Genomic DNA, 13,518 nt, shown 5'->3' on the forward strand with positions numbered 1-13,518 from the left:
GGAGGAGGAGGAGGAGGAGGAGGAGGACTTTGCCTAGGCATTTAAAGATGAGAAGAAATTAACTTTGGATGGGTAATTGCCTATCAAACACTGCTGGTAATCTGCATGCCGAAAGCAACCCTGGGAAGGTGGAAAGATGTTAGCAATTCTGGCCATATGTGCCTTCTTCCCTACTTTCTCCACCTTGAAAAAGAAAGTGAGCCGAATAGCCAAGAACTAGAGAGCCTAATGCATACCATATTTCCATCAATCCCCCCTCCCTTCACTGCTCCCCCACCTATGTAAACTAAATTCCTTTACATGGTCATGACAAAGGAACTTTTTTTTTTAAGTTGTGATTAAAAGCAGCACAATCAAGAAATAGTTTCCACTGAAGCAATAGCGTTTTCAACTTAATAATGGCTGGTGAGAGAGCATGGGATCTGTGGGCTTGGCTGCGGGTTCTAATCCTGATTGCTCCACTTACAAATTGCAGCCTTGTGCTGTCGTTGTGTAGCCCGGGCTCTTCTTGATTATAATAAAACACTCAAAATGGATGCTTAACTGTCATGATTAGCAAGCGAGAGCCAGCGGAGCAGTGGGTCTCAGCCTTCCTAGTGCTGCGACCCTTTAATACGGTTCATGTTGTGGTGATCCCTGACCATAAAATGATTTCCTTGCTGCATCATAACTGTAATTTTGGTACTGTTATGAATCACGATATAAATATCTAATATACAGGATATCTGATATGTGGCACACACACACCCCCACCCATGGGAGTTGCAACCCACAGGTTGACTGACCGCCATTGTAGCAGATGGAGCACCTAGTTTGTGTGCATCTGGAGAACACAATGCATGCTGGGTACTCAGTAAACGATGACACTTTTCACCCCTGTTGTTTGCTGGGATGTGCATTAGTCTCTCCTGGTGATCTAGGTGGCACTTGACCAATTCTAAAGTGTAGATTGGTTCTATACACTGGGCTTGGCTATCATCTAACTACCTGGGCTGGAGATGCCCTGTGAAGGGCTGGCGTTGTTCTAACTGCCTTGCTACTGTGCAATACTGTGCAGCCTTTCTTTAAGAAGTAGTGGGTTAGTTTCCTGGTACAGCAAATACCTCCCAGAACCAACTTATGCAGGAGAGGTTAGTGCATGATCAGTTGGCCTGTTGCCTTATTAGAGTCAGAGCAGCACGGCTAGAATCCATCTGGGTCTAAAGCCACTTCCTTCATGGCCAAAAAGTTCCAAAGACTGTAGGAAGGTACAGGGAGGGGATCCTACAGTCGCCCCTCAGAAGACACACATCAGTGACCTAAAGACCTCTCACCCACCCTGAGAACATCCCACTACTTTCTAATAGCTCTGCTAAGGACTAAGCTTTGAATGCATAGGTTTTGAAAGGGCGCCAGGATACAAACAATAGAAAATGTTGTTGTTGGGTCCCAATGGCTCTATTTGGCAGAAGGGGGCAGAGATGAGATTGGCTTGGCTTTGGCCCACGTGGTGAGTATGTTCTGGCTGGTCTCCTCACTCTACCCCTCCAAGAACTTCTCCCATTCAGCACTGGAACAAGTGAATTTTTTTGGTTTTGTTTTTTTTTTTGTTTGTTTGTTGTTTTGTTTTTTTTTCAAGTGAACTCCCAGGTTCAAGATCTGTAAGCCAACAGTGGGAATTGAGGTAAGCTGTGGGCCAGTTTGGGCCTGTCTGGGGTGAGGCAGGCCTTAGAAGGATAGTCTCTGCTGTGTATTCATTCACCACATACCCAGCTGCTGGCTTCCAATTGTTCTGTTCATTATGGGTGTGAGACACAAGCAAATCAAAAGCAGCAGGCAGTGACCCCTCCTGGGGGTGGCGGTGCTGATACTTTGAATTCCTTGGGAAGCTATGGCTTATCTGACTGAGTGCTTCNAACCTCTAAAAGAGCTAGGAGGTCAACAGCTATCAAAGTCTGCTCATGAGGCTCCACTGTGACTTGCCTGCTGGCCTTGGCATGAGGGATTTAAGTAGGCCTCAAGATCTGGATGTCCGTTCATCAGAAAAAGAAAGCAATGGGGGAGTATTTTGAGTTCACGGACACTAGCCATTGAAGACTGACTCTCAAGATTCCTTACCCTTCCTTTTGATTTCTTGTAAGGCAGCCAAGGTTTGGCCTTGTAACCAACAGAACAATCAGTTAGTAAATTCTCTACTCACATGGTCTCTTTCAGCCAGAAGGCCTCTTGTGTCATTTGGGAGCCCATCTATCTAAGTCTTTTATTTTCTTGATCCAATTAATGAGCACCCTATGTTTCGGGTTCATTATAAAGGATTTTGAAGCCACAGAGGCAGCAAGCACAGCCCTGTGATTGGAAGTGTGCAGTTAGTAATGCCACCGTGGTTTGGTTATAGCCCCCTGGGGCCTATGTGCTACAGTCTCGGTCCCCAGTCTGTGACACTCTGGGAGCTGGTAGAACATTCAGAAGGTGGGGCCTAGTGGAAATGAGTTATTGTTGGCTTGTCTTAGGGCACCCCATTTTTGTTTTGTTTTTCTTTTGTTTTGCTTTCTAGCTGTTATGTGGCTAGTTGTTTTTTTTTTCCTGTTATGTGGCTTTGCTATGATGAGCTGTCTTGCCACAGTCTCATGGGACAATAGTGATGGGTTGAAAAGTAGAGCTCCACCAAAATGAACCTCTTTTCCTTCTCAAGAGCTGATTTAGCTCAGGTATTTGTTAGCATACTGGACAGTTGATCAATATNCATAGGTTGGAACTTAAAATTAGCAAATGATCAAGCCAATCGACGAGCCGGATGTCAGTTTTCTCACCTCCTATATGGGGAAAGTAATTGTCCTTTCTTCGTGGAGTTACTATAAACCATCCATGAGAGAAAACAACAACAACAACAACAACAAAAACAAGAATCAAGTGTCTTTCCCGGTTGACCTCACACTTTCAGAATCACTAGCTACAAAGCATGATTCAAAAGGAAGGCTTTTCTTCACCACGGGATGCAATGGAAGTCTTGAGCTATTAAAAATGGCGGCTGGCGGAGGGGGTTGCTTGGTAACTGTCAACTCAGAAGAATTCAGAGGATGTACATATTATCTGGTACCTGATGCTTCCTGATTTCTAGTATCTGGTGTTGGCTAGTTCTAATGGAGTACAACAATGTGTGCTTAATGAACATCTTTAATCACTGGGCCCCAGTATGGCCACCACTAAAGGAACAGTGCATAGGTTAAATAAATATTCAGGGTCAGGGGAAGTCCAGAGGTACAGTGCGTGCCTAGCATACAGTGGTGCCCTGTGTTCCATGCCCCATATAGAAAAGTGACACAGAATCTGTGGATCGCAAAGCAAAGAGGAGGGAGGGCTGATGGCTAGTTAGGGTATTCTTCTCACCTGTTCTGAGACCACGAATAGCTCTTATTCCATATTAGATGTGATAAGCATTCATCCTTGGGTGTGTTTCCTAGGACTGTCTCTCAGCTGCCAGGGCGTCAGGGAAGAGCTTAATTCTGCATGGGTCCTTTCAGTAGACAAGACCTCAGTGGCACCTATCTGTGGCTTATTGATCAGCGGGACAGTACCTGCAGGCAGACTTTCCTGAACATACAGTTAGAGGAATTCTGAATTTGCCTGTACTAAAGTTGGACATTGATGTTGAGTGCACCCTGGCACATGGTTTGAACTGCTCTCTGAATCTCCCTTGATGAATATGCACACAGATTCTGTCCACCTTGTTTTGGATGCTATGAAAACAAACCACACTGGGGCACACATCTTTAATCCCAGCACTCAGGAGGCAGAGGCAGGTGGATCTCTGTGAATTTGAGGCCAGCCTGGTCTACAGAGCTAAGTCCAGGATAGCCAAGGATACCCAAAGAAACCATGTCTCAAAAAATCAAAATATAAAACAAATAAAACACAAACCACTAATTTTCTTCTGAAAAATTTAGAACAATTTTGTTTCTTTAAATGTTTTTCTTTAAACAAGTCTAATAACATTAGACTATGTAGATTAAGTTGAGTTATGTGATCTCTCTTTTTCTATTGCTTTGGCATATAAAAGAATGGGCTTCATTAGGATATTTTCATGCATGTGTATCGTACATTGCTCATATCGCTTCCCTTGTTCTCTCTTATTCTCCCCCTCCCTTACTATTCATCCTCCCCCACCATGTGTGTGCGCATGCATGGGCGGGTGTGCACCTCCCCCCCACACACCCATTTATATTCTGTGCATGATAGAAAACATGACTATTTAGCTTTCTGATTCTGAATCATTCCACTTAATGTGTTGAAAACCAACATTGATTTGAGACAGGTCCCAGTGCACCGCAGCATCCCTGGCTGCTTGTAGCTCAGTAGCACTCTGGGTAACTGAGATACACTGTTTCCTTTTATGTAGGACAGGGTTGAATGTTAAGTGCTTTGTTTTAACGCTTTGTCTTCCTTGTCCTCCCCTCCCCTCTCCTCTATGCCTCTCTTCCTCATCCTAGCACTGAGGATGAAAATCAAAGAAGTGAAGAAGGAAAACGGTGACAAGAAGATTGTCCCCAAGAAGAAGAAACCCCTGAAGCTGGGGCCCATCAAGAAGAAAGAGCTGAAGCGGCTTGTGCTGTTCCTGAAGAACGGTGCTGACTGTCCCTGCCACCAGCTGGACAACCTCAGCCACAACTTTCTCATCATGGGCCGCAAGGTGAAGAGCCAGTACCTGCTGACAGCCATTCACAAGTGGGACAAGAAAAACAAGGAGTTCAAAAACTTCATGAAGAGAATGAAAAACCACGAGTGTCCCACCTTCCAGTCTGTTTTTAAGTGATACTGGGGCGGACTGGGGGAAGGGGAGTGTGGCTTGGGNTGAGGGTGGGGGCGCGTGGATGACCCTGGCTCTTGGGGGGGTTCACATATTGCTCTCACCCATTACAGTTGTGGCTTTTGCATCGCACCTGGCTCTGTTCCTACAGCGATCCCTCTCCCTTCCCTCCATAGCCACATCCAGCTAAGGCCACGGCCCTTTAGATTAGGAAGGCTTTTTTTTTTTAAGGGCTGCAGCAGGGCCAGCAGGCACGGTGCAAAAGGAGAGGCAGAATCCTTTCACTGAGCCTCGGGCACAAAAAACAGAAAATGTTGGCCGGTTTGGAAAAACAAAACAAAACAAAACAAAACAAAACGGATTGTAAAGAACTGCAGACGGACGGCTGCTCAGCTCAACATTGTTCGGGACATTATTACCAATTGCTTGTGGAGTCTAAGCCTTTACAGGTAGAAGAGTCTGATTATTGCCAAGCCAGGCTGCTTTCAGTTTGGTCGTAATCCCCCTCTTTCTGCCTTAGACCATCGCCACCTTCAACACACACACACACACACACACACACACACACACACACACACACACACACACTTCTGAAAGTAGCCAGGGTATCCCAGTATAAAATGGGATAGCTAAGGGTTTGGGTGGGAGGCCACTGCCTACTCCACCTTCAGTTTTTGAACTGGCCACCTTTGATAGGAAACTGTAGGTCTCAGATGGACACTTCTACCAGTCCATCGGGATACCAGGATGCCAGGCAGGGGTCTGCTTTTGTATGAAGGAGGTACGTGGACATGAAGAGACATGAGGCATTTCAGGCTGAGAAGCCAACAGCTCCTAGTTTTCAACATTAGAGTGGAAGAAATGAGCAAAGGTAGAAATGTCAAGCAGGTCANGAGTCAGGGTGATTGGGGGAATCCTGTGCCAACAGCCTCACTTTGTAATTCCATCTGTCACATTTCAAAAGAACAGCACCATAAGACAGGGATAAAAACCCACGTACCCTCCAAGGCTTGAGTAAAAGTCCACACTGAGTATTTCAAAGACTAACGTCGTTGACTGCCCAAGGCTGCCCTCTTAATACACACACCACCTATGCATGTGCTGTGGAGGAGATGGGCCTCATGGCTGTGCCTGGCTGCCCAGGGATCAGTATAGCTGTGGAAGGAGACAGTATCCATAGACTCTGCTTTTCTGCAAGGAGAGCCCTTTTCCTTATACATGATGGCCTATAATTCAGACAAATTTAAAATCGTTGCCTGCCTGAGCCCTCCACCTTTACTTTTGCATTCCTCCAGTCATATTCTTTTGAGGCTAAGTGCCCTATCCAAGGAGATGGTTTCAAAGGCTAACTAACTAGTCTGCAGTTTTCCCAAGTGCCCAGAGGTATTTCTCAAAGTTGGTATGCTTAATAAGTGGTGTAAATATTCCAGTTCTCTTAGGCAGCCTTACTCCTGTTGTCCGTGTAGTTCTTAAAAAAAAAAAAAAAAGTTAATTTCTCCCACCAAGGTCTGATAATTCCCACTGCATCTCATGGGGCTACAGGGGCTGTCCCTTTGGCATTCTCAATCCAGAGGTAGCCATGGTTATGAAGAGTCATCTAGTGGCCTTGGATTGACCCAGAAACAGGAAAACTCCGGTTACTTCTGAAAGACTCCAGCCTGCAAACTCACCATGCCAACTTAGTTACTGACCCGAGTGGGGTAGTGACCTAATTAACTTCATGTTTAGTAGTCCTANTATCTTCACACTTTTAAGAATACTTCNAACCTTCATCACAATGTTATGAGGAACCTTAAGTGATTTGCCTGTCATTGTGGATGATTTAGAAATGTGTATGTGCATTAGTAATTAGAAATAGTCTAACCTCATTGCCCATAACTGAAATGCAAAGTCTCCTGAGTGTGTAGATCTGGGCCTCGAGCCACTACTAGTTCAGTGCTTGGTGAGGGGGTCTGCTCATTTTGGGAAAGTGTATCATGCGGCAGGGCCCTCTCNGAGTGGCAGAAGACTGCCTACATGAATTTTTTTTCTGGGGATGTTAGCAGTTTCACAGCATAAAAGGGAGGACCTGTTCTGGGCGGCTCCAGATTGGGAACCCTCAGGAGGTAACATCCTCAGGAAGGATTCACAACCAATTGATCGATCAATTGATCCTGTGAACCGTAGCAGCTGTGTCCCCTTAATTCAGAGTCCCCAGCTTCAGAGTTCTGTTGCGGACCTGTGAGGATTTCAGACAGACACACACACACAGACCAGTTTTGTCTATACTACATCAGCAGTTCCAGACAAAAAGGGAGGCTATCTAGGGGCNCGAAAGCTGCATGATCAGCAGCCTTTGTCCTTTTCAACAAAAGGTGTAACAAACCAATGTGCAGACTCATTGGCTTTGTCCCTGGCTTCCAATGGAGGTGGTCCTTGTGCGCTCTGACCAGCGTTGCCAGTGAAAAGGTCAGATTTGGAAAGCTTTAAAATAGTCATTCCAGAGAGTCAGGGAAAGCTAAACCCACCAAACTTTTGGGATCAGTAGCTATCTTAGAAAATAGACTTGGGAGGCAAGAATTGTAAGAATATTTTGCTTTTTAAAACATTCTGTATCAATCCTCAAAGCTCGTGGTTGGTGGGTTAGCACTAGGTCCTCCCTGGGGCAGAGTCTAAGCCCAGTTCCAGGCTTCCTATGAATGTGTAAATTACAGAAATCACATTTCCCAAAGCTAGAACCTGTTTTGTCTTGTTAGCCTCCCTGTAACCAGATGCTCTGTTGGACCTTCATAGCCGGAAGTGGTTCAAGATGTGCTCCAGAAGCAGACCTGGGGCCACATCTCCAGGATGGCATGTTGGCTGCTCTGACCTGGCGCTGTGGGTCCTAAGCACAGAGACTGAATTCCTGTTGGCCCTGGTTCCCCCTCCCCGCACCCCCTGAGGACTCCACTTTATAGCCTAAGCCTTTTATACAAAAGCTTTGAATACTGTGAAGATGTTTTACATTCCTTTTCATTCCTGTTGTTTCTTAACTACATTTGACCAGATGTTTTGATGTTATCACGTATGTTAATAGTGATTCCCAGGTGTGTTTTGTTTTCATGCTTTCCCTGCCAATGTATTCACTTCACTAAAATCACTCGATCAATAACAGCGTGAGTTGTGATTGACCCAACCCCTGTCATCCACTCCCCAATGCCCTCCCACTCCNTATGCTCCCTTGAGTTGCTTCAATGGTGTTTTCTGGTCCTAGCTGGGTGGGATGGGGTGGAGGAGACCTGAGAAGGAGCACGGGCATTCCCTGCCCTCCTTCCCCACTAACCATCTCCGTATAAGCCTGGTGTCTGTCTGTCTGTCTGTCTGTCTGTGTGGGTTTCAGTTCTGCCAAACATTTCAGCTCCATGTTTCAGATGCCCCCACCTGACTGGTCCATTTTAGAGTTCACGTTCAAATTACCAGTGAGAACTTAAGAAATGGCTTATGTCTGGTGCTGTGGTCCCATTTGGGACTTTGCAGATGAAGAATAAAATGTGACGTGGCAGGGACTGCCAAGAAGACTTTGGGTCACTGGCGCAGCTAGATTTAGAACCCACAGTCCCAGCATCCTGGCCGTATGGGCTGAGCTCTCTGCTGAACCCACCTTTNTATCCACAGTGACACATTTTGCTGATCCCAGGCTGTTTATTTTGGCATTGGGCCTCTTCCATTGTAGTGATAGCTCCACTGGATGGTGCCCTCTGGTCAAAAAACACTTCCATACCAGAACAACTTAGTAGTTTTTCTCCACATGTGCCCNAGTCATCAAAACTTCATCCAGGCACAGCAACAGCATTCTTTTAAAGGCAAGAAATGAGGACGTTAACATACTCTCCTATTCTGATGAAGTGCATGATGGGCAAGTAGAATATTGGCACTTCCTTTTAGTTCTGTGGTTTGAAGGGAGAATTTCCTTTAGACTTGGCACTACCCCTATGGAAGCCATACTGCCATGACCTATGCCATGCCATGATGCCTCAAATTGTTCTCTTTCTAACAAATTAGCACAACGGTGAAGACAGGTGTGAAGAAGTGTACATCAGTCTTGTGGGGTGCTGGGGCATTCAGGATCCCCAGATCCATGAGGCTGTGGGGCTGCTTAGGCATGTTGGGAGTCTAGCTTGCTTGGCCTCACTCTGCGTGGCACACACTGCCCTTCAAGGAACTATCCAGACACCCCCCCACACACACACACAAATCAAAGGGCAGCAAGAGATGCGCCTGAGTTAGGTTGGCTTCACCATCTTTCCACATGGGATCCAGACATGCCAACCAAACCACATCTGCTTCTGAAGAAAAATGGGTCCATCATGGGGCGAAGATCACAAGAGTGAAGGCGAATGCTTTTTTTTGTTTGTTTTTTGTTTTTTATTGTTGGCATGTCTCAAGTGGGCATGCCCATATCTAGTTTCTGGCTTCCCCCAGAAATCTTGATTAGGAAGNATAGTAATGGGGTCTCCTATGTTAGTTTGCCTTCTCTTCACTGGGGCAGATACCCATGACATGCAGTAAACACAGAAGAGTCATAATAAGAAGGGGCCAAGCTAATAAAGATGCAGGNGAACATCTATTTCCTGCAGCCAGATCTTAGCCTTTTGTAGTTCCCTTCCTAACTAACAGTTCTTTCAAAACTTTAATTCATCAATGGGCTGGACTATTCACTGGGTCAGAGTCTTCCCGATGTAGTTATTTCTCCTGGGAACATTACAGTTGGTTCGTGTTTTAAGAACCTGGCTCGTTGCACCTTTGCCAAAGCATCCTAATAGCACCAACATGGCTTGGGGATGAGATGCAGGTAGTTATTAGCTACAAGCACACACTGCTGCAAGGCAACCTGCAGATACTGCGGGGCACGTTAATATTAATAAAAGTGGCTCAGAGGAAGGGGATGAGCCTTTGGTTTTCCCGTTACAGCAAGGCACATCTGGCTCTTCCAAGGGTACTTCTAAGATTTACTAAGTACAAGCCACATAGGACAAGTGTAGAATGCGGCTCTGTAGAGCTGAGATGGAACTTGCAATGTTTCTGAGGACCTCACACTTCTAAGGGTGATGGGAGCTGTGATCTGCAGAGCGCTCCTTCAGCAAGGACACTCTTGGGGGCTCCACAGTGTCCTTGTACTTGGAGCAATTCTGTCTTGGGAATCCTCATTATGGAACTCCTCAGAACTCAAGATATGAATAGTACTTGGAATTGAGAACAAAATCAACTGAAGTAAGAGCTGACTAGAAGCCCAGATTAGCTGGGGCTAATCTTCATTTACTCCCCCACCCCCACCCCCGTTGGGAGCCAGACCCAAGGCCTTGCATATGGGAGGCAAGCTCCCTACTCTTGTCTATACTCTCAGCCCTAGACTGCCATCCCTTTGGGGTCGACTCCTCTAGTTCCTGGGACACTCAAAGATCCCATCTTCTGTCCCCCTCCCCCAACTCCCCCTTCTTGACACTCTATTAGCCTTTCAAGCTGTCCTCCTTAAAGGTCCTGGTTCTCACTGAAGTGGCTGTCAGTTAACCACCTGAAGGTGTTATCTGGACAGCTGAAGTAATACAGGAAGTCGCCAACAGAGGTGGGACTTTTCGTGATCCATTTGCTCACATCTGGGCCGTTTCAAGCCCTTGTAATGCCCAGATGGGGAGGGTGACTGAAGTCTTTGGCGGGGAAAATCCTACCTGACAAATGGAGGACAGCGTGCCAAGCACCGCTGATTTACTAGGTCCCAGGCATTAGACTTTCTGTCAGCGGAGGCCAAGGAAGGCTGCTCTGTGTCAGTTCGGAGAAGATGGGTCTCAGAGCGAGCTCTGTCTAGGAGCAGAAAGCTCCCATGTCTTCATACATCTGTGTAGTATTTAGATAAGAAGGGGCTGCACTTAATCACCGAGAGAGTTGTTTGCTTAAATAGAGGGAGGGAGNGTTGCGTGTGTGTGTCTAAGGAGAGAAAGGAGGTGGGAAGAAGGAGAGAGGAGCCAGCAGCTTTAAACAGTAACCCACCCCCCCACCACCAGGTGCTTCTAATTAGGATGACCTTCCCATCACCTGACCACCAAAATGAGCCAGTCTGGGTGTTGGGAAAGAATCAGAACTCACATGGCCTGGTCCTGGGGGCTTCGGGGGGAGCTCCGGGGAACGTTTCTGCTTCCATCCTTGCAAACGTCTGTGTCAGGGCCTTTATAGGGTCTGTGGTCCTTCAGGAAGCCTGTTTATTGAGTGCCAGTGGGACCCAGGGCCAGAGCTTCTCTGAGAACCCCCTCAGGTATCAGGGCGTACAGAAAAACAATCCAAATCTAAAGCTGCACGTTCGATTTCTTCTTCCCAGAGACGGAAAGGGCAGGGGAATCTCACAGAGACATTTGCATATGCATCCCCCGCTGCACTTTTTGACGATGCCCACTAAGATCCACTGATACTCTTCAGACTTGAGGGAAGATGGTGAGAGATGGCGAGAGACGGGGAAGATGGCTGAGGGGCCTCCGTTCCCACTTTTCAGCTTCGGTCTCTGCAGATANCACACAGATGTGGGTAGCTTTTCTTCTTTGCCTGGATAGTAAGTTTATGTAAATCTGAATTAATGAAGGGAGAATTACATGCAGAAACCCAATGGGGCTGTTTTACACTGTTGTATGACATCCCCCTCCCCAAGGCTAGTNCCTGAGGCTACTGGGAACCTGGTTTAGCAACTACCATTCCCAGATACTCAATGATTACAGCTGTAGCAAGTCAGCCTTTGACTTAGATCAGGCATCGGGGAAGTGCCAAGGATGATGATCAGGAAGAGGTGGAGGAGAGGGAGGGGGAGGGGGCAACAAGTGTCCTGCAGCCTCCCAGGAGTCTCTCAGGCCATCTCTCTACAGTGCTTCCATTCTTGCAAACGTCTGTGTCAGGGCCTTTATAGGGTCTGTGGGAAGAAGAAATCAAACGTGCAGCTTTAGATTTGGATTGTTTTTCTGTACGCCCTGATACCTGAGGGGGTTCTCAGAGAAGCTCTGGCCCTGGGTCCCACTGGCACTCAATAAACAGGCTTCCTGAAGTTGGTAATGATGAGGGAGTTGGGTAACAACATTCTCTGATGGAGACTGAAGATGGTCAGGTCCGTTGTTAGTCAGGACAAGACATCCATGTTTGTTTTCATTAGTGGATGGGAAGGAAAGGATGCCTCTCCCCAGATCAGAAACTAACCTCAGTTTGGCTGTACCAGGACTCCAGGAAGGAAGAGGGTGACTGGTGTGTTGAAGGCTGGCTCCTAGCAGGAATCTTCCGTCCTAGGCCTTCCTTACTGTGACTCCTTCTTTGTCCTGAGTTGGAGGGCAGAGTTCTGCCCCCCTGACCCCCGGGGCACTTCTCTCCCTACCTGCTCATTTCTGGGGTCCTCAGGCTGAACTGTCAGTTGGGACCCCAGCAGGTATGATTCCTCATCTGATGTCTACTCCTCCCTGCCTGATGGAGGTGAGGGAGTTTGTACAAGAGAAATAGACTCGGCCATAGCGGGTGGGTTCAGCTTCTAAATAAAGGTAAGGAGAAAACCCACACAGACACACAGTCACCCTTGGGCTTAGAAACAGGCCACATCTCTACCCCCCAGAACATCCTACCNTTTCTTTGCTCCAGAGAAAAAGCTGCTCTGGCTTTTAACTCTCTGATACCNTGAAGTGACCACCGTCACCTGTTTCTTCTGTAATTGCTGGTTTCCTACTGAAATTTCCACATCAGACCATTCTGTAGGCCTCTTTTTTTTTTTTTTTTTTTTTTTCTTTTTTGGCTTGCCCTGCTCTGCCTGGCCATTGGCATCCTTGCTGTGGATTGCTGTGGGTTGCTGGGGTTTATCACATGCACCTTCTGCTGCAGGCCTGCAGGGTTAAGGGCCATGAGGGAACCACTCCTGGTTGCTGAGCCAAACATCAGGACAAGGGAGGCTTGACAAGGGTCTGGCCTGCTTCCTGATTTTGGATTAGGCCAAATTTGGAGTGTGTTGTACACCCCCACCCTCAAGTATTTGAGAGGAAATGTGACCCTTGTGTTTCTGATTCATGTGCACTTAACTCATTAAAATGCTGATTTACACACGCTGGCGATGTCCAAACTAATCTCTGGCGCCTCATTTTCGAGCTTTTTCTTTTCTCTCCTTTTCTTTTCTTTTCTTCTCTCTTTTCTTTTCTTTTCTTTTCTTTTCTTTTCTTTTCTTTTCTTTTCTCTTTTCTTTTCTTTTCTTTTCTCTCTTCTCTTCTCTTCTCTTCTCTTCTCTTCTCTTCTCTTCTCTTCTCTCTTCTTTTCCTTCCCTCTCTCTCCTTCCCTCACCCTTTCTCTCTCCCCCTTTCTCTCCCTTTTTTTCCTTTTTTTTTTTTTTTTTTGTTGTGAAAGGGTAGGTGGAAAGAAGAAATCAAGATTTTGCTTCCCAGCTGGGGCAGTTGCATTCCATCTGTATTGGAACTTGGGCCTGGAAGGCAGGGACAGGAACTTCGACCTTGGAATTGATTGGGTTCTCCGCTGGAGGAGACCTAATCAGAACCACCTGGTGTTCTTCAAGGCCCAGTCGTTGTCCAGGCTGTAGGAAGCATTTGAACTTGACCTGTGCTGAAAATGAGCCAGGCTACATGAAAAAGGAAGGCCCGTGTCCACTTTCCGGAATGAACGTAGGTCTTGAGAGCATGCAGATTCTGCAGTAAACACGCCAAGCCCGGCTCGGCTGCCCTGCAGCTAAGATCTCATCAGCTTCTCCCGTGAGCACC

At 46.7% G+C, this 13,518-nt stretch overlaps 1 protein-coding gene across 1 annotated transcript in view; it reads left to right on the forward strand.

Moving 5' to 3' along the window:
* The window catches only part of Sfrp1 (secreted frizzled related protein 1), a 38,551-nt gene extending 30,414 nt beyond the window's left edge, over nt 1-8,137 (forward strand). Inside the window, exon 2 of the mRNA XM_021170239.2 lies at nt 4,467-8,137. Coding sequence (XP_021025898.1) covers nt 4,467-4,789 — 323 coding nt within the window. The 3' untranslated portion in view covers nt 4,790-8,137. The remainder of the gene's footprint in view (nt 1-4,466) is intronic.
* Nucleotides 8,138-13,518: the final 5,381 nt, after the last annotated feature.

Source organism: Mus caroli, chromosome 8 (assembly GCF_900094665.2).
Source record: "Mus caroli chromosome 8, CAROLI_EIJ_v1.1, whole genome shotgun sequence".
In the NCBI taxonomy this organism is placed as follows: Eukaryota; Metazoa; Chordata; class Mammalia; order Rodentia; family Muridae; genus Mus; species Mus caroli.